This window comes from Petromyzon marinus, chromosome 45 (genome assembly GCF_048934315.1).
Source record: "Petromyzon marinus isolate PM22_M1 ecotype Great Lakes invasive population chromosome 45, UKy_Petmar_22M1.pri1.0, whole genome shotgun sequence".
NCBI lineage: Eukaryota > Metazoa > Chordata > Hyperoartia > Petromyzontiformes > Petromyzontidae > Petromyzon > Petromyzon marinus.
The window spans coordinates 519,796-541,597 of NC_133711.1; the positions used below are offsets into that span (position 1 = coordinate 519,796).

Genomic DNA, 21,802 nt, shown 5'->3' on the forward strand with positions numbered 1-21,802 from the left:
TAGCGCCGCCGCGTCGACATCTGCGATTGGCTCCGCGGTGCGCCGCGTCACCCAATCACGCGCCGCTGTTGGGCCCCGCCAGCCAATGGGAGCGACTCTTGCTCAAGGCGGCTCCCGATGCGTTGTGGGTATTTGGAGCGCGTCGCCATTTCGCGTCTCTTCGGCGACTCTCGGCGGCCCCCGCGTGTCGTCGTCGTTTTGTCGTCTCCCGTCCGTCTCACCTCCGTCTCCCCTCCGTCTCACCTCCGTCTCCCCTCCGTCTCACCTCCTCTTCGCGAGCGTCGTTGACGACACACGCGGCCATCATGTTGAAGTTCTTCGGCGGTGGCGGCGGCGGCAACAAGAACAAGACGTCCGTGACGCCTCAGGAAGCGCTGCAGAAGCTGCGCGAGACGGAGGAGATGCTCGCCAAGAAGCAGGAGTTCCTCGAGAAGAAGATCGAGACCGAGATCGCCACGGCGCGCAAGAACGGCACCAAGAACAAACGCGGTGAGTACGCGGGGGAGACGCGGGGACAAGGGGGAGAGAGATGGGGGCGAGAAACGGGGACATGGTGACACCGGAAGACAGGGGGTGAGACACGGGGACAGGGGAGATTGTGGGTGAGACACGGGGACAGGGGAGATTGTGGGTGAGACACGGGGACAGGGGAGATTGTGGGTGAGACACGGGGACAGGGGAGATTGTGGGTGAGACACGGGGACGGGAGATTGTGGGTGAGACACGGGGACAGGGGAGATTGTGGGTGAGACACGGGGACAGGGGAGATTGTGGGTGAGAGAGCGAGGCTGGGACGAGAGACAGGGGGAAGAGCAATGGAGAGGGCGGGTGATAGACGGCGACGTGGAGATAGGTGGACGGGGATATACGAAAGGGGATGAGAAGAGACAACAGGGAAATGGGGAGACGCGAGAAAGTGGCGAGACGTTTGGGCACATGGGTACAGGGGGAGACATTGAGACACGGGGACCTGAGGACATGAAGACGGAGGAGAATGACCCTTACCCCGGCTCTCGCATAATGTCTCCGTGATGCAGTCATCTTTACTCTGTTGATGGTTGGCGGTGTGGCAACCGACTCATCTCGACGAGCTGTACGCGATGATGCACCACCACGGTGCGTGCGAGCGTTCAGGGTTTCGGCGCAATCGCCCTCGCTGCGTGTCGACAGCGCGGAGTGTGGCACTGGTTTGGGATTGATTGGCACCCCCCCCCCCCCCCAGTCGCGGAGTGAAGTTCACCCCAGGAAAAAAAAGTGTCCCAGAAGTAAAATATTTAATTGCCTCGGACATTTAGTTTATTGGGTACCCGGAGCACTGCCATATGAATATACGCCGAGGCATGGGGAGGAGAGACGGCACTATATAACACATTGGGACATGGCTACAGGTGGAGACAGCACATGCGATCAACATGGACACAGATACATGGGAATATATGGACAGAGAGATACACTGGTGCATGGTTAGAGTTGGTCACTTAGTGGTTTGTATACATTGCAGACGGACGTGCCGGAGGAGGAGGCTGTCACATGACTGTAGCTGCGTGGGCTGACGTTCACTCGCATGTAACGTTGACGTACGTCTACAATAACTTAGTTGTTTATTTTCCTTTGTGGATCTGGTGCTCTGTGTAAAAGCATTCGCTGAATAAAGAAAGGGGTTAGAATGACAATACAGAGGGGGGTACGCGGGAGGCGACGCGCGTTCACGAGAGTTGGTCGGCGACGCACGTGGGCGGTGCCGTATGTATGTTGGAACTTCTTTCGCACCGTACGTAGCCAACCCTGCTTCATCGCAGGTGCGGGGGATTGGACAACTGATGGCTGGCGTTTTCAGTTGAGACCGATGGGGCGGTTCGCTTACCCCCTGGCTAGACACTGTGGTACGTGGAGACATGAAGCCTCGACGGCAAATGGAGAGACGGGAGGGCAAGGGACGTGACACAGAGAGAGGTACATGTAATACAGGGGGAGGGGTATCGCTAGAGATGGGGTCGAGACGCCGTGGGTTTTGAGAAACAACAAGTTGAGAATATTAACTGTTACGGCGCGAGTGGGTGTCAAGAGGGAGCCACGGGGTCGAATCGCGTGGGCGCAGCGAGAGAGGAGGAGGTGGACCGGGGTGGGCTGGAGGAGGTGGACCGGGGTAGGCTGGAGGAGGTGGACCGGGGTGGGCTGGAGGAGGTGGACTAGGGGGTGGGCTGGAGGAGGTGGACCGGGGTGGGCTGGAGGAGGTGGACTAGGGGGTGGGCTGGAGGAGGTGGACCGGGGTGGGCTGGAGGAGGTGGACTAGGGGGTGGGCTGGAGGAGGTGGACCGGGGTGGGCTGGAGGAGGTGGACTAGGGGGTGGGCTGGAGGAGGTGGACTAGGGGGGGGGCTGGAGGAGGTGGACCGGGGTGGGCTGGAGGAGGTGGACCGGGGTGGGCTGGAGGAGGTGGACCGGGGTGGGCTGGAGGAGGTGGACCGGGGTGGGCTGGAGGAGGTGGACCGGGGTGGGCTGGAGGAGGTGGACCGGGGTGGGCTGGAGGAGGTGGACCGGGGTGGGCTGGAGGAGGTGGACCGGGGGGGGCTGGAGGAGGTGGACTAGGGGGGGGGGGGCTGGAGGAGGTGGACTGGGGTGGGCTGGAGGAGGTGGACCCAACGAGCTTGGCCGCTGTCGCCGAAACCCCGGAAGTCGCCGCAGTCGACACGGGAAGACATTTAAACAACAACAACACCTACCACTGGGGTGGCCACGATATGGCGATACTGCGATGTATCGTCTGGTAGATAATCCACGATAATCGTATTGCATCTTTTTTCACATCTCGATTACCGTTACTCATTAATTTCCCCACTAAATAATTACGAAGTAAGACTAATGCGGGTATAAAATAAATCGCGCTATTACCCATTAAAATCACGCTACGTAAAAGTTTTTCGGAGTGCTCTACATTGACTGCACGATGGTTATCAAGACGTCATAATTTCCATACTGACGTTCCATTTAATTAATTATTAGTAACTTGCGGCATGTGGGCTTTGTAAGCGTTACAGATTTGTAAAGTTACATTTAGTATAAGACGCGTGGGGCAGGCTTATGTTGAGTGATCTGCAGTTGCAGAACTTTTAGGTTTTAGCCTTACTGTTAGGCCGACCAAAGCACAACACAATGTAGAGTTAAAGGAAACTGGTTTCAAGATACTCGTTTTGTTGTGAAATTGTTCTATCGCATCGTGAAAACAATAACGTGACTGAAGTTACTACAACCACCTGTGCCAGTGTAGAGAGAGAGAGAGACGCAAGGCCGGGGTTGCTGTCCCCAAGGCTTCGAGCTTTGGTTTTGGGGTGGCCCGCTAATGTCAGCGCCTGGCGGTGACATCCCTTCCCTCAATTCCCAAAACAGTGGTGCTCATTGCATAAACCCTAGTGGGATGACGGGATGAGTTGACCTCCGAGTAGGAATGCACTTTTCCAACCTTCCAGTTGAGATGACTCCTCTAACCACAGTGCCTCTAGGCTGCACCAGTGAGTGTGTGAACCACAGTGCCTTCTGGCTGGATTGGTGAGTGTGTGAACCACAGTGCCTCCCGGCTGGATTGGTGAGTGTGTGAACCACAGTGCCTCCCGGCTGGACCAGTGAGTGTGTGAACCACAGTGCCTCCCGGCTGGATTGGTGAGTGTGTGAACCACAGTGCCTCCCGGCTGGATTGGTGAGTGTATGAACCACAGTGCCTCCCGGCTGGACCGGTGAGTGTGTGAACCACAGTGCCTCCCGACTGGATTGGTGAGTGTGTGAACCACAGTGCCTCCCGGCTGGATTGGTGAGTGTGTGAACCACAGTGCCTCCCGGCTGGATTGGTAAGTGTGTGAACCACAGTGCCTCCCGGCTGGATTGGTAAGTGTGTGAACCACAGTGCCTTCCGGCTGGATTGGGAAGTGTGTGAACCACAGTGCCTCCCAGCTGGACCGGTGAGTGGATATTGAACTGTGATGTTCCAGCTGGATTTTCATCTCGGACTCTATATTTGGGAAAGAGACTGCTGCTGTCTCTTTGTATGCTCGCCTGGTCATACACAATATGATTGAACCCAGCTATAAATATGTGGCTTGTTGGCCACTTGTGGATTTGTACACGTGGTTTAAGGGGGGCTACATGAAGTGATGTTTCCGTACAGATTCAACTCAATTGTAATGCGAGGTAAGTTACGCAGGAGGTGTGTATTCACGTGACATCACGGCACACTTGCCACCTCCATGGCCCGTGTGGCATATCAATGGCGCAATCCGTGTTTAATCAGTGATGAAAACACCCGAAGCGATGCATTATGCAACTCGCCACAGGTCTCTTGGTCTTTGGTTTTAAGTCACAAAGTGGCTCTTCGTTCTACTCGCTGAGATGTCAGTGCCTTGTGCACATTCTCGAAAACAACATTAACCACCGTTTGCACTCGGTGGTGGTGACATCACCACATTGCTCGTGGCATTTAAAAAACTTGATCACAAACAAACTGAAAACTCCCTATGACATTGTATAGCTTATGGGGGTAAGTGTTGGCAGTGAACTGACGTGATATACGAAGGAGTTGTGTGGGCAGCGCCACAACCAGCTGCCTTTGTTTCCCCAGTGCCGATGTTTACTGGTCACGCCGGGTACTTATTTAAGTGTGGGTCAACCTTAAATTGTAATAATTTTGGGCCCGTAGAGTGAAATTTAGGAGGCTCAAGATTGGACGCGTTGGAGGGAGTTGGAGCCAAATACCTTCCATTGGACATAGGACAAAGGAATTTAAGCCTTAGTCGCAAGATTAGTCACATTCTCTGAGGTAAGGTCAGATCTATTAGGCTGATACTGAAACCTGGGGCACATTGACCCAATCCAAATTATGTTCAAGCGTTGGTTACTGCTTATATACCTATAAAGAGCCGTGAGTCAGTGGAATAGCCTTAATGTGTTCTCTTACAATGAGAAGTCTGTTCATAGGATGACCACTGTAGAAAAACCATGAATGGGAGCAATTTCATCCGGTGTTATTTAACCCCAGAGAGAGATGATAATTATCGGCTGAAGGGGTCAGTCCTGGCCAGGATTTTGACTCTTAGCCTTGAGATCATGAGCACTCTGCAAAAGAAAGAGTGAGCGTGTTTATTTGTTGCATTGCTTTAGCTGCATCTTGATGGAACAGGAATGGCTGATCTGCGGGAAATGTAAAGTGAGTCTTAAGAATTGACAAAACACCGTTTTGTGTCTGAAGCTACAGGTGGACAGTGGGAAGGTGTGTACATTAACATGACGTGAGCGTGTATGATATCATGTGGCCATTGCTCCATCCAAGCCTGGTTTGTCCAGATTGTAATGACATCGACTGAGGTGAAGGTGTGGACCATTACAAATTAAATGCAGGTTCCTGTACCCAGCAGATCGTTCAGTGGTGTCATCCATTTGACAAGGGATGAATGGTAAATCTCTAGGTGTCTGTTGTTTTTTCTAAAAATGTTATACCAATACCATTTATATCCTAGTTATGCTGTCCTTCATGCCATTAATAAAACAACCTTCCAGAACAACTGGCAGAGCCTCACATTGGCAATGCAGAAACATCCATTATTGTACTGTACTTCTATGCTCCTTTGTCTATGCTCCCCACCTTCACAAGTCTGCACCGAGTATGGTTACAACCCGCATGCCTGCATGGCATAGGGGGGGAACCCTCATTCACCAGTGAGTTGACAAGCTGTACTTGATCAACGGCAGAGAACAGGCTCCATGAGTGAGCAGCATGCACAGCTTTGGTCACAAATGGGTGTTTGCAGCTACTATATGGGTCTCACCTCTGCTGTAAAAAGAGCACAGTGTAAAATAGTCAACATTGTGCAATCTGGTGTGGGCCCTCTGTGGTAGTGATCACGCGACCGTTTTTACGCTATGCTGGACTCAATGGGTGCCCCATTAAAGCACTTGTTCCAAACAGTGGAGACTGAATGGAGGATCTCTGTGTACTAGAGACGTGTAATGTGCACTATCTACTTTACATCAGTTTTAGCATCACACTCCACAGGAGTTGAATTATATTCTTAGCTCTTTCGGTAAAGTCACGTTGAAGGGAAACAATAAAGTAATAAAATATATATGAATTACTTGTTTCACTGATGATGATCGTAGGTATGTGAATGTTTAGCCTTAAAGCACTTTACAGTTTTATGCTGACTGCCCGATGAGTAAAACTGGCCAACCTCTGGGCTGTTTTGTTTGGTGGCTCAAAAGTCAATAAAAAAAAGTATTGGGATATTTCTAATTATAAGCTCATATACAGCTATATTTGTGAAAATGTCATCTCAGTAGGTCTTTTAAAACAATTTACATCACCGAGTCTTTTTTATTTGTTTTAGATGCACTCCGTTTGTCTGTATTCTGTATAGGGTGGTGCCGTTTCATAGTCCTTGGATCTGAATCGTAAGGTTTCGAGTTAAAATGCTCAGTATGGGTCTACTAAACCCATCATCCTTCCAGGTACAATACGTTTGTCTCTCTTTGTGGGAAATGAACAGTTCTTGCCTCCGTGGAGAGACTGCCCACCACCATAGAACGTGGAATTTTCACCATTGCCGTCGGGCTGCCAACAGACATCGCCACACCGCCACCACATTTGTTTGAGCTAGATAATTGTAGCTTTTGACACCGAGCCTTAGGAAGTGGGTGTGTAGCTTTGAGCAGGGAGACCCTTGGACATAATATTAGTCTATATATGTACCATGTGCCAGCAGAGGGCATTTCAGCAAAGTTAATTGTCCCGTACTATGCTCAGTCTATACTCCCCACCTTAACCAACCCCCGCCCTGACAAGTGTGGTGATGTATTTATAACCCTCGTGACCCACATGGCGTGGGGTGCCTTCATCCAGTAGTTGGTTGACAAAAATAGCATTTGGCCCCCCCGAGTCTTTATACGTGGACGTCGCTGTGGGTTGAGGAATGCAGCTCAGGGCGTTGGTAGCAGGGTGGGCACTTGAAACGCCTCCTGTGAATTAAGAGGCAACGATTGACACTGTGGGACGCTCTTTAAAAACCCCGACCTTCTGCAGGTCGGCGTTTCCGTGCATTATGCCGCCGTGATTGTCAGTCGCGCGTTAGAGGGAGGCGTTCTGCCATGGCGATTAGGTGAGAGAAAAAAACCTACCCCTGCTTTATTTTCGCTCTTTGACAGTAAGCACAGGATGTTCATCGTGATATGCGGCTGCGCGACTGCCTCGAGGATTAATATGCGCATGATGCTCTTTTAAAATGCTTGCGCGTCACGAAACTGGCACTGCAAATACCCGTGGAGTCGTGTATTGTTGTTAGCCAATGATTCATGTTATCGGGGGCAAGTTGTACGAGTGCCTGCCCTGATCCCCCTAGGTCAACTCGGGTTAAAATATGTAATTAGTGCAATTGTGTGGTTGGAAATATCAGTGCTGGTGGGACTTGTGGGTTCTTTGTTTTCGAGTGTGCGTGTGCAATAGTGTCGTTGCAGAGCTACAAAGGCAGCAGCGCGGGTTTGATTCCTTGGCCACGTTATGCAACAACAGTGGTCGATGGTGTCTGAAATCTGAACGACTTCTCACTTACGGCCTACGAGGCTAACGAGGAGACGAACGTGGTGGTGCGTGTGCACGAATCTATAAATGTGACTGTGTGCATGTGGTGTCCATCTGCAGTGGCTCTCGCTGCACTCAAGCGTAAGAAGCGCTATGAGAAGCAGCTGGCACAGATCGACGGGACTCTGTCCACCATCGAGTTCCAGCGCGAGGCACTCGAGAACGCCAACACCAACACCGAGGTGCTCAAGACTATGGGCTTCGCTGCCAAGGCCATGAAGAATGCGCACCAGAACATGTGAGATGGTGCAACACAGCGCTCGCACCACTCTCTCGTACTTGCGACACACAGTGCTCACACTCACCACTCTCTCGTACTTGTGATATACAGTCCTCACCACTTTCTCGTACTTGTGACACACAGCGCTCACACCACTCTCTCGTACTTGTGACACACAGCGCTCACACCACTCTCTCGTACTTGCGACACACAGTGCTCACACTCACCACTCTCTCGTACTTGTGATATACAGCACTCACACTCACCACTCTCTCGTACTTGTGACACACAGCGCTCGCACCACTCTCTCGTACTTGTGACACACAGCGCTCACACCACTCTCTCGTACTTGTGACACACAGCGCTCACACTCACCACTCTCTCGTACTTGTGACACACAGCGCTCACACTCACCACTCTCTCGTACTTGTGACACACAGCGCTCACACTCACCACTCTCTCGTACTTGTGACACACAGTGCTCACACTCACCACTCTCTCGTACTTGTGATACACAGCGCTCACACTCACCACTCTCTCGTACTTGTGATACACAGCGCTCACACTCACCACACTCTCCTACTTGTGACACACAGCACTCACACTCACCACTCTCTCGTACTTGTGATACACAGCGCTCGCACTCACCACTCTCTCGTACTTGTGACACACAGCGCTCACACTCACCACTCTCTCGTACTTGTGACACACAGCGCTCACACTCACCACACTCTCCTACTTGTGACACACAGCGCTCACACTCACCACTCTCTCGTACTTGTGACACACAGCGCTCACACTCACCACTCTCTCCTACTTGTGACACACAGCGCTCACACTCACCACTCTCTCGTACTTGTGACACACAGCGCTCACACTCACTACACTCTCGTACTTGTGACACACAGCGCTCACACTCACCACTCTCCTACTTGTGACACACAGCGCTCACACTCACTACACTCTCGTACTTGTGACACACAGCGCTCACACTCACCACTCTCTCCTACTTGTGACACACAGCGCTCACACTCACCACTCTCTCGTACTTGTGACACACAGCGCTCACACTCACCACTCTCTCCTACTTGTGACACACAGCGCTCACACCACTCTCTCGTACTTGTGATACACAGCGCTCACACTCACCACTCTCTCGTACTTGTGACACACAGCGCTCACACTCACCACTCTCTCCTACTTGTGACACACAGCGCTCACACTCACCACTCTCTCCTACTTGTGACACACAGCGCTCACACTCGCCACTCTCTCCTACTTGTGATACACAGCGCTCACACTCACCACTCTCTCGTACTTGTGATACACAGCGCTCACACTCACCACTCTCTCGTACTTGTGATACACAGCGCGCACACTCACCACTCTCTCGTACTTGTAACACACAGCGCTCACACTCGCCACTCTCTCCTACTTGTCATACACAGCGCTCACACTCACCACTCTCTCGTACTTGTGACACACAGCGCTCACACTCACCACTCTCTCCTACTTGTGACACACAGCGCTCACACTCACCACTCTCTCGTACTTGTGACACACAGCGCTCACACTCGCCACTCTCTCCTACTTGTGATACACAGCGGTCACACTCGCCACTCTCTCCTACTTGTGATACACAGCGCTCACACTCACCACTCTCTCTTACTTGTGATGCACAAAGCTCACACTCACCACTCTCTCCTACTTGTGATACACAGTGCTCACACTCACCACTCTCTCGTACTTGTGACACACAGCGCTCACACTCACCACTCTCTCCTACTTGTGATACACAGCGCTCACACTCACCACTCTCTCCTACTTGTTATACATACATCGCACGGACACTTGCCACACTCTGTTCTCAGCACACACTCTCCTAGAGTTACAGAGGGGAAAGTATCTGCTGAGAGACAGAGGGGAGTGTCCGCTTTTTATTTGGTCAATACTCACGTGCTCGTATAACCTTGCCGCATCTCCGCGCGTGTCCTTGGTGTCCAGGGATATAGACAAGGTGGACGAGCTCATGGGCGACATCCACGAACAGCAGGAGTTGGCGCAGGAGATCTCAGACGCCATCTCCAAGCCCGTCGGCTTTGGGGACGACATGGACGAGGTGACGAGTGCCCCTCCTCCCATGCTGTGTGTAACTGTGACTTGTGTGCCATCGTCTCGTGCTGTGTGTGTGACTGTGTGACATCGTCTCGTTCTGTATGCGTGTGGCATCGTCTCGTGCTCTGTGTGTGTACGTGTAACACCACCTCGTTCTGTGTGTGCGTGTGACTGTGTGTAACACCGTCTCATTCTGTGTGTGACTTGTGTCGTATTTGTGTTTAGTTTGTTGTCCTTGCCCCACCTCCGATTAGCACGGTTGGCTACGTGAATTGCGAAAGAAGTTCTACATACATACGTGTCTGTGTAACACCACTTCGTTCTGTGACTGTGTGTAACATAGTCTCATTCTGTGTGTCTGTGTGTATACACCACCACGTTTTGTGATTGTGTGACTGTGTAACACTCTCGTTCTGTGCGTGTCTGTGTGTAACACCATCTCTGTCTCTGTGTGTTTGTGTATCTGTGATGCGGTGCAGGACGAGCTCATGGCTGAGCTGGAGGAACTGGAGCAGGAGGAGCTGGACAAGGAGCTTCTGGAAGTGGGCGGCAGCCAGCTCCCCAGTGTGCCCACCGCCTCACTGCCATCCCGGCCTGGTAACCATACAGACTGTTGGGGCCAGTGCTGTGTTATCGAGCACACACGAGAGAGGGTGGTGTGGCTAGCACCATGACTGGTCACCGTTGTCTCACTTCCGTTTACACACTGCACCTCCGATTAGCACGCTTGGCTACGTACGTGGCGAGAGAAGTTTAACTTACATACATAGGTACTGCACCAGACACCCATTTAAAGTTGAGTTGAGCTGAAGGAGGCCTAGGACTGGTGCAGACATTCATCGCTGTTGTTAGCAGTAAGCGGGAATCGAGCTCGGATCACCAGGTTCGTAGCGTAGTGCGCTAAACACTGCTGTCACTCTCCACCTCATTATGTATGTGTTTGTCAGAGCCTGGTATTGCTCACATGCACACCCGTTCACTTGCGCACACATACGCTGTCACACGTACATACACTCACACATACATATGCTTTCACACGTACATACGTTCTCACACACACACATGCTCTCGCTCACATGCTCACTCTCGCATGTTCATGCACATTCACTTTCACATGCTCTGTCACACGTGCTCACTAATGCATTTCTTATTCCACTCACATACTCACAAACTCACACTTGTATGCTGTCACACACAAGCGTGAATGCCCCTACACTCGCTCAATCATGCTGTTACACTCGCATGCATTCAGACTTGTTCCAAACAAACACGCTGATCGTGGATAGCGCCGACTGCCACCACCCACACTTGTAATGCCACACAATTCGAGATATCGTGATACTATCAGTATCATATTGTCACATGGTGTGCTATACCATTCCAAGGTTTTTCCTGTATAATAGCAAGTGTCCACTATTTTACGATGCCACGTGCGATATCGTGACACCTACACAATTTTATTTGGAAACGTAGTCCAATTCCGAGTTTTTTGGAAATGTGATTATTTGTTCATTGCTACAGGAAAACAAGGTGCCTTTGTAAGCACCAGAGCAAGTTGGTTTGCCATCTGTGTGGAGTTTGAGGAGTCTCTCCATTCGTATGGGTTTTTCTCTGGGCACTCCGGTGTCCCCCCTGATCCGGGAGGAACGATTCAAAAACGGGGTTTTCCAAGCAAGGCCCTCGTTAACAAGTGGCGCTCAGTGAGGCTGGTTCTGCAAAATGAAACAATTGTTGCCTTAGTTTAAACAAAGTCTGATGGGGTACTCAAGGATTTTTGTAAGCTCGCTTGAGCAGCCATAATTTTTGGCCAGGTCACTTCTGAAAATAAGTTAATAAATCAGTACGTAGGCTTTACCTGGTAAGAAAAAAAAATCGTTAAGTTTTATATACATATATATTTAGAAGTGATTTGTTTACCTTTCCTATACCTTTCACTCCGATTCGTGTTTTTGTATTGTTTGTTTTTGTAACGTTTTGAGCCGCCCCTACTGGACATCTGTGAAAAAGAGCTTTATAGCTCATTGGATTCCTCCTGCACTATAAATCATATTCTGATTCTGATCCAGCCACCTTATGTGTGTTTGTTTTTTCTGTTTGCATTTACAAGCAGCCACCAAGAAAAGGGAAGAGGAAGATGATGATGACATGAGGGATTTGGCTGCCTGGGCCAACTGAGGCCCCACCCCCTGCTCCCCTCCACACCGTCCCAGGTCTCCTCCCAACCTTCCTCCTGGGCGCCACACCCCCGCCCCTTCCTCCTGGGCAGGTTTCCCAATTCCTGTGGGCAAGGAGGGCTCGGCTTGGCCCTTTGCAGCTCAACAAAAGGGAGCGCGCGCAGACCGTGCACCGAACTGCGTCAACGCGAGTGGCGAAAGATCACGGCGTGTGGTCTTACAAAAGAAAAGGGCCGTGGTGTGGAACACTTTTAACTTTTTGGCATTGAATCCTGTACCATGCATTTGTGTAGTGGTATGAATATTGAATTCACCGACCTTCACTATCAAAATATGACTGTAGCCCTATTAACTTGATGCTTTTAACATTCGGAGGCACGCCACCTACATTTGCAGCCACAAGCAAAATGTTTCCCCCCGAGTGCAGTGGCAAAGCAGAACGTGTAAAGGCTTCTTATACAAGAGGAAGCAGCATGGTAATTTGAGTGATAATTTTAATCTAATTGACCAAATCCAAATGCCCTGTTAATGTGACCATGATCACCTACTCTTAAGGCTGCTTACCACCATCCTGCCTACAAAAAACAACCAACAAAATGCAAATTGCAGTTTCGAAGCCTGAAAATGAGCCCACAAACATAAACCCTTGTAGGTGCAAATATAGATAAGCATTGTGTGCCTTTGTTTCCTGGCGCCTTTAGCTGGATTATGGAGTGTTGTGTACAAATGGCCAAGTAATCCTGTGCTGGAAACTTTATGCATTTCCCCCATATATGAGGCCAGGGGCCGTGAGACCAAGGCCAACAGGTTTGCCTAAATTCTGTCACCAGTGTGGCCTATCAAACAAATTAGGTTTTGGAATTACATTGAGTGCCTGAAATGCAGCGGCATCTCAAGGCACTGTACAAACCATGGAATGATAAAGGTCAGTCGTGGGGAAAACCAAAGCAAAATCGGAAAAACATCCCATTGGGTTGCCCTGCACAAACACCACGAGGCCCACTGAATGCAGTAAAGCAAGATCACACAATTATCCACTGTCATGATGGATTGTGGGTAATCGCCACAGTCCACCATGGCGGATGGCAATGTAAATATTAGGCAAAGTCAAGCGCCTGGTGGAGATTGTATTTGCTACTATAAGTTGTATCCAGTGTGAGTCTGGTTTGTCTTTATGGTTTGCTGCTCAAGTGAGGTACTCAATTGTGCTTGATTCAATCCCAAATTGTTTTGAGTGCAACTTTGGTGTTTTTTGAAGTAAATTTCCAAATTGCACCTATTAACATTCTTCAGCACTTTTAGATTTGTCTATGGCCGAGTCCATTGCCAATCCAACTTGGTCTTGTGACTCCAAATTGTTCCCAATTAAATTCCTAGTACCTCTTTATGTAATTCTAAGTTGCCTATCAACGCTCTATTTCCTAATTAAATTACGAGTCCCGCTCGCTTTCATTCCGGGTGGTTTCCTATTTAACGTAGTTGCTAGCTTAATAAATTACATTAACTTTATTTGCTTTAAGGTCGAAGTTGCTGTTGGTTTAACTACAAGTTGCACCGTGCACATTTCTTTAAAACAAATTTTACAGTTTAATATCAAGTTGGTTTCATTTTTATTGAAGTGTGATGGTGCCAAGCTGCTCCCTGTTGGGAGCTGAAGGGCTGTTCCGTACTCCGCCTGTGATAGTTTATCAACCCCTTCTCCCGTGCATGATAATTAATCACTCCCCCCACCCCCCCCCGTCCCGGGTTTCTTGCGGTCGCGAAGCTTGATTGGAACTTTTCTGGTGAAGGGAGAGGCGGCACCGACCGTGGTTGCTTATTAACGGATGGTGTCGGATCAAATCAGATTTCTCGATAATGCAACGGTTTAATTTGGTCCTGGGCTACGGCATTTAAATCTGTATATATGAAATGTATTTTTTTTCTTATAATTGCTGTTATTGTTAGATGTATTTTGCTACACGTACATTTTGCAATGTACAGCAGCAAAGCATGTATATAGTTACTCTTTGTAAATGAATCTGAATAAAAGTGTGCAACTTTACACTGAAATGATGCTTCATTGTGCGATTCATAAAATAAAATATTCTGAAATTAATTTCATCAACGGGCACATCAACTTAGGCAATGGCCCTGGCATGTTACACCACAGCGACGGGGTACTGTACGATTGTCAGAATATCCGGATATTCTGACGACACAATCTGCAAAGCCATCACCCCAACTGTAAAAAAGGAGCCATCAGAGGATCCAATCAAAACCATCACCCTGCCATACATAGGGGTAACCAAAAATATTTCCAAAATCATGAACAAACACAAGATCCAGGTCTGATTTAACACTACAGAAAATTCGTGATCTGATTTTATTTGTGACGGACTAGATTCCTGACATGCAATACCCTGGCGTCTACAAACTAAGCTGTATCTCCGGCAGCAGTTACATTGGGGAAACTAAGCGACATGTCTCGGGACCGTGTTCGTGAGCATAAGGCAGATTTGAAACACGGTAGGACCAATACTTCTGCCATGGCTGATCATTTTTTTAATGCGGCTGGCTCACGAAATTTATTTCTCTAAGACGAAGGTACTTTGCAAGCCTACTGGCTATCAACAAAGATTCGTTCATGAAGCCATCCATATATACAGACACAAACACAATTTCCGAGAGGAAGGTTATAGACTCGGCAATCATTGGAAAGAGGTCACCAACCACTTTGGGTCATGACTTGACATGTGTTTTCTTGTCAATCAACCTCCACCGTCAGCAGTGTGGTGTGTGGAGCGGGGTGCAGTGATTTCCTGGTGGCCCTTTGCTGCACTGGCATTGCTGGTGCTGCTGATACACTTGGGCTACGCCCTTTATAACCAGTTTGCCTTTAGAGGCTAACCCTTTTCCTGATGACGACCGCTTGTGTTGCGATCGAAACGTGGTATTTGTATTAACTTTATTCTTATATTTTTTCTATCTATGTGACTTTACCGAAAGAACCAAAGAATATGAATTCCTGCAGTCACGAAAGTTTTAGGTCGCTACTACTACTGGAGATTTTTGAATTTTCCATTTGTGCATCATCAGGTATCATCCGCATCTACTGCCATAGTTTGTGCAGTGGATGTGGTTTAGGGTGGACCATGAGCTTCGTGGAAGATCAAACCCCCAGGGGATCTTCTTGCATTGGGTTTTTCACAACAAGGTGTTTGTGAGTTCCTTTGAACTCCATTTCACTCCAGGCTTCATGGGATTGGATTCGCATTGTTGAAGGTGAAGCGCATGGGTCAAAAAGGGCTTGGGGGGTGACTTAAAGCGGTGACCCTGGATGTTATTGAGGTCCTGACGAATGGGAAGGCGACCGTTGTCCTCGATTCGCAGGACTTCCCGGAAGGTTGCAGCGTCGCGGCGATGTATGGGAGAGAGATGTGGTGACAGCACGGGCAGCCAGGGTGTGGGAGTCGACTTTAGGAGGGTTCCAGTGACACACCGCAGCATTGCAGTGTTCAGCTCCACTCCGAGATCGGTTGGAGTGGGATGGTGTCGCACAACGTTTCCGCAGGTCACTTTCAGAGCGAGTTGCTCATTGTGGCCTGGATGGGGAGCGCGATGCAAATTCTCATGGCTCGGGGTGGGGGGTTGCGATTTAGGTGACAAATCGGGGTGGGGGGGGGGGGTGCGATCCAGGTGATAAATCAGCTCCGCTTCATCATGGCGCCCCTGCGGTGCAGAATTTAACCGCGGTGGGATTCGTGGAGATCGCGATGGTGTAGTGGGGTTATTGGAAACTGTTAAACATTGTTTAGATTATTTTGCTGCTATAATGCCACACGATGAGCCAACTTCGTTGAGCTATCATTTGTTACCAGGTCGCTTCTAAATAGAAGATAATAGCTCAGTGGGCTTAACCTGGTAAAATAAAACAAAGTGTTGCTATTTTAGTGATTTGCTTACGTTTCCTGTACTTTGCATTCCTATCGTGTTTTGTTTGTTGTACCGCTCTGACCCGTACGTACTGGATATCTGTGAAAAGGGCTTTGTAGCTCATCGGATTCCTCCAGTAGAAATACATTTTCTGATTTAGTGTGCATGGCCGCTCCAGTTGCCAACGCAGTTGTGACGACGTAGCCACCACGAGAGGGCGACACAGACCAACAAGATTGCATACGAATCGAGACCCCAGACACCGCACCTCCTGCCTTTCACATGCCTCTTCCTCTACGACACCGGTGGGGCCATTGACCACAACAGAAAACCAACAGGCCCATGCACACGGTGGTGCGATTGCGGCCATGCAATCCAAACTCCGGCCCGCATCGTAAACCCCTGCAGTTTGAGTTCTTTCAAGGGCGGGGCGGGACCACAAACTCTCTCTGGCCTGCAGGAGACATCGACATTGGCAGCGAGCTCCTGAACAGCTGCTGCTGGTCGCCATCGTCCACGCGAATAGAACGATACAGTCCTAATCGTTCTTGATTTGAGGCTTTCGCGAATGCAGGAATCCATACCCTTTGGTTATTTCGGTAAAGTAACGTAGAAGGGGAAATAATAAATTAATGAAAATAAAACAACAATTAAATTCTCACACCTGATGATGATTGTTTGTGTTGCAATCGAAACGTCGTGAGAATTTTATTGTTTTATTTTTATAATTTAATGATTTCCCTTCTACGTGACTTTACCGAAAGAACCAAGAATATATAAGAATATAAAAATAATATAATAAATCACGACGTCCCAGCTGGTTCAGCAGTTCCACTGCTGGATTATTTTTCCCGCCTGGGGACGACCACGAAACGTCGTGCTAGATTATTTTTTGTTTTATTTTATTTATTTTTCTACCTACGTGACTTTTACCGAAAGAACCAAAGAGTATAGTCCTAATCATGATCGTCGTGGAGAATATACATTCCAAATATAAATCAGCGATTCGCCTCCTTCTCCGCATAGCAAGAAAAAATACTTGTACATATCCCATGAGCCACACGGCGTTCTGTGAGTTCACAATTTCAGCAGGATTGGTTCAACACAAACTCTGGACTGGTTTAAACATGTAGGGGCCGTCCATAAATGACGTCACGCGATTTTGGCCGATTTTTGTCCCCCCCCCCTCGTCACACGGCGTCACAAAAAGTCAGACCCCCCCCCCTCAAATATGACGTCACAAAGCTCTGCCCCCCCCCCCCCAAACCATTTTTCCATTTTGAAAATAAAACATGCTTTAAATCACTTTAAACTATTGTCATTGTAGTAGTGCGTATTTAATGTGGCGCTGCACTTTGATGTAAGAGAAAACATTTATTAAAAAGGAGGCGTTGGAAAGCTGAAATTTTGCATAGAATTCACTTGAAAATATTCATCGTCTAACTAAAACTGCAGATGTTCAGAATATTATATTGAAATTATCTTATAATCATCAAATATTAAAAGTAATAACTATTAAAAACATACTTTAAACTTTGTAGTAAAACGAAGCAAAATGGAGAGTACAATTATAGCAGTCAAATATTCATTCCACAGAATGAAAAGCCCTGGTAGAATCATTAGAATAAAAATGTGTAATAACAATCATTCAAACATTTTCAAAATGTATGCTTCTCCATTCTCCCATGGAGAAGCAAAATGCTCCTTCATGGAATCAATAGGGAGAGCAGAGATATCTTCATCCTGTGGAATGGATATTCTATTCAGATCAAGCTCTCCTTCGTATATCCAATCTCCACTCTCTCCATTTTCTTCGTTCGCGATTTACAACCATTAGTTCACGTTGCAGCGACTCTCTATGGCCTGATGCGTTTAGGCGGAATAATAATTGATTCTCGTCTTGACTCACAAAGCACACACCGTTCGGTCCTGGCATGGCCGCCAACTCTTCCAAGTGCCTTATTGTTGCCGCACAAAACAAACCGCCGATATGTTTGCCATGGTGGTCGTTCTGTGCCCTGATGAGTTTCACAGGGAGCGTTGACACGTGACGCTGCCCTTCAAGACGGCAAAAGACGAAGGTAGAGCCCACCTGTACTGATTGTAGAGCCATCCATCTTCAACTGTTCAGTCAGCTGATGTAATGTGTTTATGGTTCTCTACACATCGCTCTGCCTTCTTTCATGCGATACCGATCCATGCATAGCAATATTCACAATATCCACAATAGCTTCCAGTAATGAAGGCTGATCTTCCTCAATTTTCGGCCTAGCAGGCCTGGCCCTGACGTTCAGAGATGTGCGTAGGTCTGGATTATCTTCAAACAGATAATTTAATTTAATTTTCTTCTCATCTCTTCCTTTCTGTACTCTTTTTTGATCACCCTTTTTCTTCTTCAACTGGTTTTCCAATTCAGTTGTTTTTTCTTCTTCTCTGTCAGTTCCACATCATGTTGCTGTGTAAGTATTCCACGTTTTTGGCGTTCGTACAAGCCGACCAGATCAGAATTTAGAATGTCAATCTGTGACTGCAATGTTGCTGAATTCCTAGTACTAGGCGCTGAATCATCAGCCTGAGCATCGCTCACTTGTCCATCAGACTGCGATACAGAATTCTGAAGTATTTCGACAGGCACATTTTTGGGGGTTTTATCGGCAGATGATGTTTGTTTAGCTCAAAACGTAAGAAGTGATCCCTTTCTTGTGGTGGAAATCGCCTTTAATTCTTGCAACCAATGATCAACTTTAACTTGCAAATCTGTAGAATTTTTTTTTATTTAATTCCACTTTTGAACCAATTCTTGTTGGCAAACCGTTCTGCTCTTTGTAGAATATTCCAGCACGTGCGCGTCAAAAAGACACCGGTACATTTTATTGTGTCCATTGTAGCGGTCAATTCGCTTAAAAAATATATATTTTAGATTTTATTGGTATAATATACACTTTACTTATTCAATTTTATAACTGTTGTATATTTTGATTATGATTTGAGTTGAAAGTAATGACCAGCCTGAATATTTTGAATATTTTTACTAGATAGCGTTAAATTCATGAATTATTTTATAAGCTATGATTATTTGTTTGCTATGATTACTCAATGAACTGAAACTGATACGAAGTATTTAAAAAAATAAAATGAGCTAATACGGAGCACATCTATAGAAACATGTAAAACAACTCAATTTCAATTATATGCGCAATTTATTTTATTTGTGCGAATGGTTAGTTCTTGCGGACAATTGATTATTTTTTGCGCATAAAATACTAAATCGTGCACACGATATACTGAATCGTGAGCGGTTTATATATTTTTTCATTTCCATAAGGGAACTTCGTAGTTAAATCAAAGACCCTAAATGGTTAAATTCAGTCACTCATGGTTCATAGTCGGACAATGGCGAAATGAAGCATTACGCCATAGTCTGGGTACAAAGAACTCAAATTCCATGGAGGAATAATGAATAATGGAGGACGCGTTGGCTATTGCACGCCTGCCGAATGACGTCTATCTAGAGTAGGTACTACATTATTCATTATCCCTACATGCTCAAAAATGGCTGTTTGATATCTTTGTACCCAAATTTTATCGTAACAATAATTGGATAAAAATTAAATACTGATATTTAAAAAAATGTACATTGAATAAACAAATGTGTGTGATTTAAAAGTCTGTCGATTGATATGACAGGAATAATAGTACTTACGTTTTTAAAATTCTTATTCGAAACTATCAAGCGTTTTTAATGACTGCATACAATTTTTATTTGCGCTTCCTCTTCCTGACGAAGTATTATTCTAAAGAATTAAAGCTTTCGTGACTGCATAAATGACTCATTGGTTTTTTGTCGGTAAAATCACGTATGTAGACATACCATAACATTTTTACCAATGAGTTTCTACATACGTGACTTTACCGAAAAAACCAATGAGTTTTACTTCCAGTTCTCACGTTTCACATTATAATATCATCTATACTACAAATAAAAGGTAACCTGAATCAATTTAAATAATCAAAAAGTTAATAATGAAAATTTATCAAAATTCATGTTGTTATAACACTTCTAATTCATACGCTTGGGTCTTTCGGTAAAGTCACGTAGATAGGTTCAAAGGAAATAATCATCAAGACGACCGCTTGGCATAGCGATCAAAACGTCGGTAGTTTTCTGTAATTTTTGATTATTTACTTTGAACCTATCTACGTGACTTTACCGAAAGACCCAAGGATATGAATTCCTGCAGTCACGAAAGCCTTAAGTCAATTATATTTAATTAACAACAGTGTTGTTTATATTTATTTAAAGTTGCGCATTTTGATGTGACGTCACATTTCTCAAACCCCCTCCCCCCCCTCGTCACAAATAAATATAGACAACAGGTTCTACTTAATTAAATACACTTTTTAATAAATGTTTTCTCCTACAACATCAGAGTACAGCGCCACATTAAATACGCACTACAATGACAATAGTTTAAAGTGATTTAAAGCATGAAATATGGTTTTGAGGGGGGGGGGGGGGCAGAGCTTTGTGACGTCATATTTGAAGGCGGTCTGACTTTTTGTGACGCCGTGTGACGAGGGGCAGGGGTCGAAAAATCGTCCCAAATCGCGTGACGTCATTTATGGACGGTCTCGAACAGTGGTAACCCCTATTAGGATCACAGCTGTCAAGCCATACGGTCTACCCGTATTCTTGTCGAGGGGAATTGAGTTGTCCGGCCCATACGGCGTACAGCCGTGTAAATACGGGCACAACGATGTTTTAGTGTCTATTTGTTTGTGTTTCTCCCTCGTGATGGGACTTGTAGGATGCACGCTGAGATGTATAAGGGCACGGGGTGACCAATAGGGTCTGAATTGGTCTGTGATAAGCTAGGCGGCACTGATAAGGGGTTGACGGGAATGTGGGAGGTTTAGTAAAATCTACACCATCTCCCCCATTCAATCGACCGTTTATGCTTTTGTAGAGTACAACTCTAGTAGAGATAGAGTACAAGTCTACTGTAGAGTACAACTCTAGTAGAAATAGAGCATCTACTATAGAGTACATCTCTAGTAGAGAGAGTACTCTAGAGTACAACTCTACTATAGATAAGAGTATCTACTATAGAGTACATCTCTAGTAGAGAGAGTACTCTAGAGTACTACTTTAGTAGAGATAGAGCATCTACTATAGAGTACTCTCTAGTAGAGAGAGTACTCTATAGTACTACTCTAGTAGAGATAGAGTATATACTATAGAGTACTACTTTAGTAGAGAGAGTATCTAGTAGAGAGAATCTACTATAGAGTACTAGCAGAGAGTATCTACTATAGAGTACTAGTAGAGAGAGTATCTACTATAGAGTACTAGTAGAGAGTACCTACTCTAGAGTACTAGTAGAGAGAGAGTACCTACTATAGAGTACTAGTAGAGAGATAGAGTATCTACTATAGAGTACTAGTAGAGAGAGTATCTACTATAGAGTACTAGTAGAGAGAGAGAGTACCTACTATAGAGTACCTACTATAGAGTACCTACTATAGAGTACTAGTAGAGAGAGAGTACCTACTATAGAGTACTAGTAGAGAGAGAGTACCTACTATAGAGTACTAGTATAGAGAGAGTACCTACTATAGAGTACCTACTATAGAGTACCTACTATAGAGTACCTACTATAGAGTGCTTACTATAGAGTGCTACTTTATTAGTAAACTGCTGTCGACGACAACGCAAAGGAAGAGCAGAGATTGGAGGCGGAGTCGATTCTGAGTCCGCGCGC

General features: G+C 46.8%; 1 protein-coding gene across 2 annotated transcripts; it reads left to right on the plus strand.

Moving 5' to 3' along the window:
- The first annotated feature begins 48 nt into the window (after window positions 1-48).
- On the plus strand, window positions 49-14,169 carry LOC116952193 (charged multivesicular body protein 4b-like). Of its 2 annotated transcripts, none has more exons than XM_032971326.2 (5): window positions 49-489; window positions 7,677-7,854; window positions 9,841-9,955; window positions 10,431-10,548; window positions 12,062-14,169. In XM_032971326.2, the coding sequence occupies exons 1-5, from the start codon at window positions 306-308 to the stop codon at window positions 12,124-12,126; spliced, it is 660 nt and encodes a 219-aa protein (XP_032827217.1). In that variant the 5' UTR covers window positions 49-305; the 3' UTR covers window positions 12,127-14,169. The 2 variants fall into 2 exon arrangements, with proteins under 2 accessions (XP_032827217.1, XP_032827216.1); XM_032971325.2 differs by having other exon boundaries at window positions 61-489; window positions 12,059-14,169.
- Window positions 14,170-21,802: the final 7,633 nt, after the last annotated feature.

Bases quoted from the DNA above. Each gene is read 5' to 3' on its own strand.
- LOC116952193 (XM_032971325.2), top strand. From the start codon at position 306: ATGTTGAAGTTCTTCGGCGGTGGCGGCGGCGGCAACAAGAACAAGACG. The intron at 490-7,676 runs GTGAGTACGCGG...GTCCATCTGCAG, and splicing joins CGGCACCAAGAACAAACGCG to TGGCTCTCGCTGCACTCAAG. The intron at 10,549-12,058 runs GTAACCATACAG...TGCATTTACAAG, and splicing joins CTCACTGCCATCCCGGCCTG to CAGCCACCAAGAAAAGGGAA.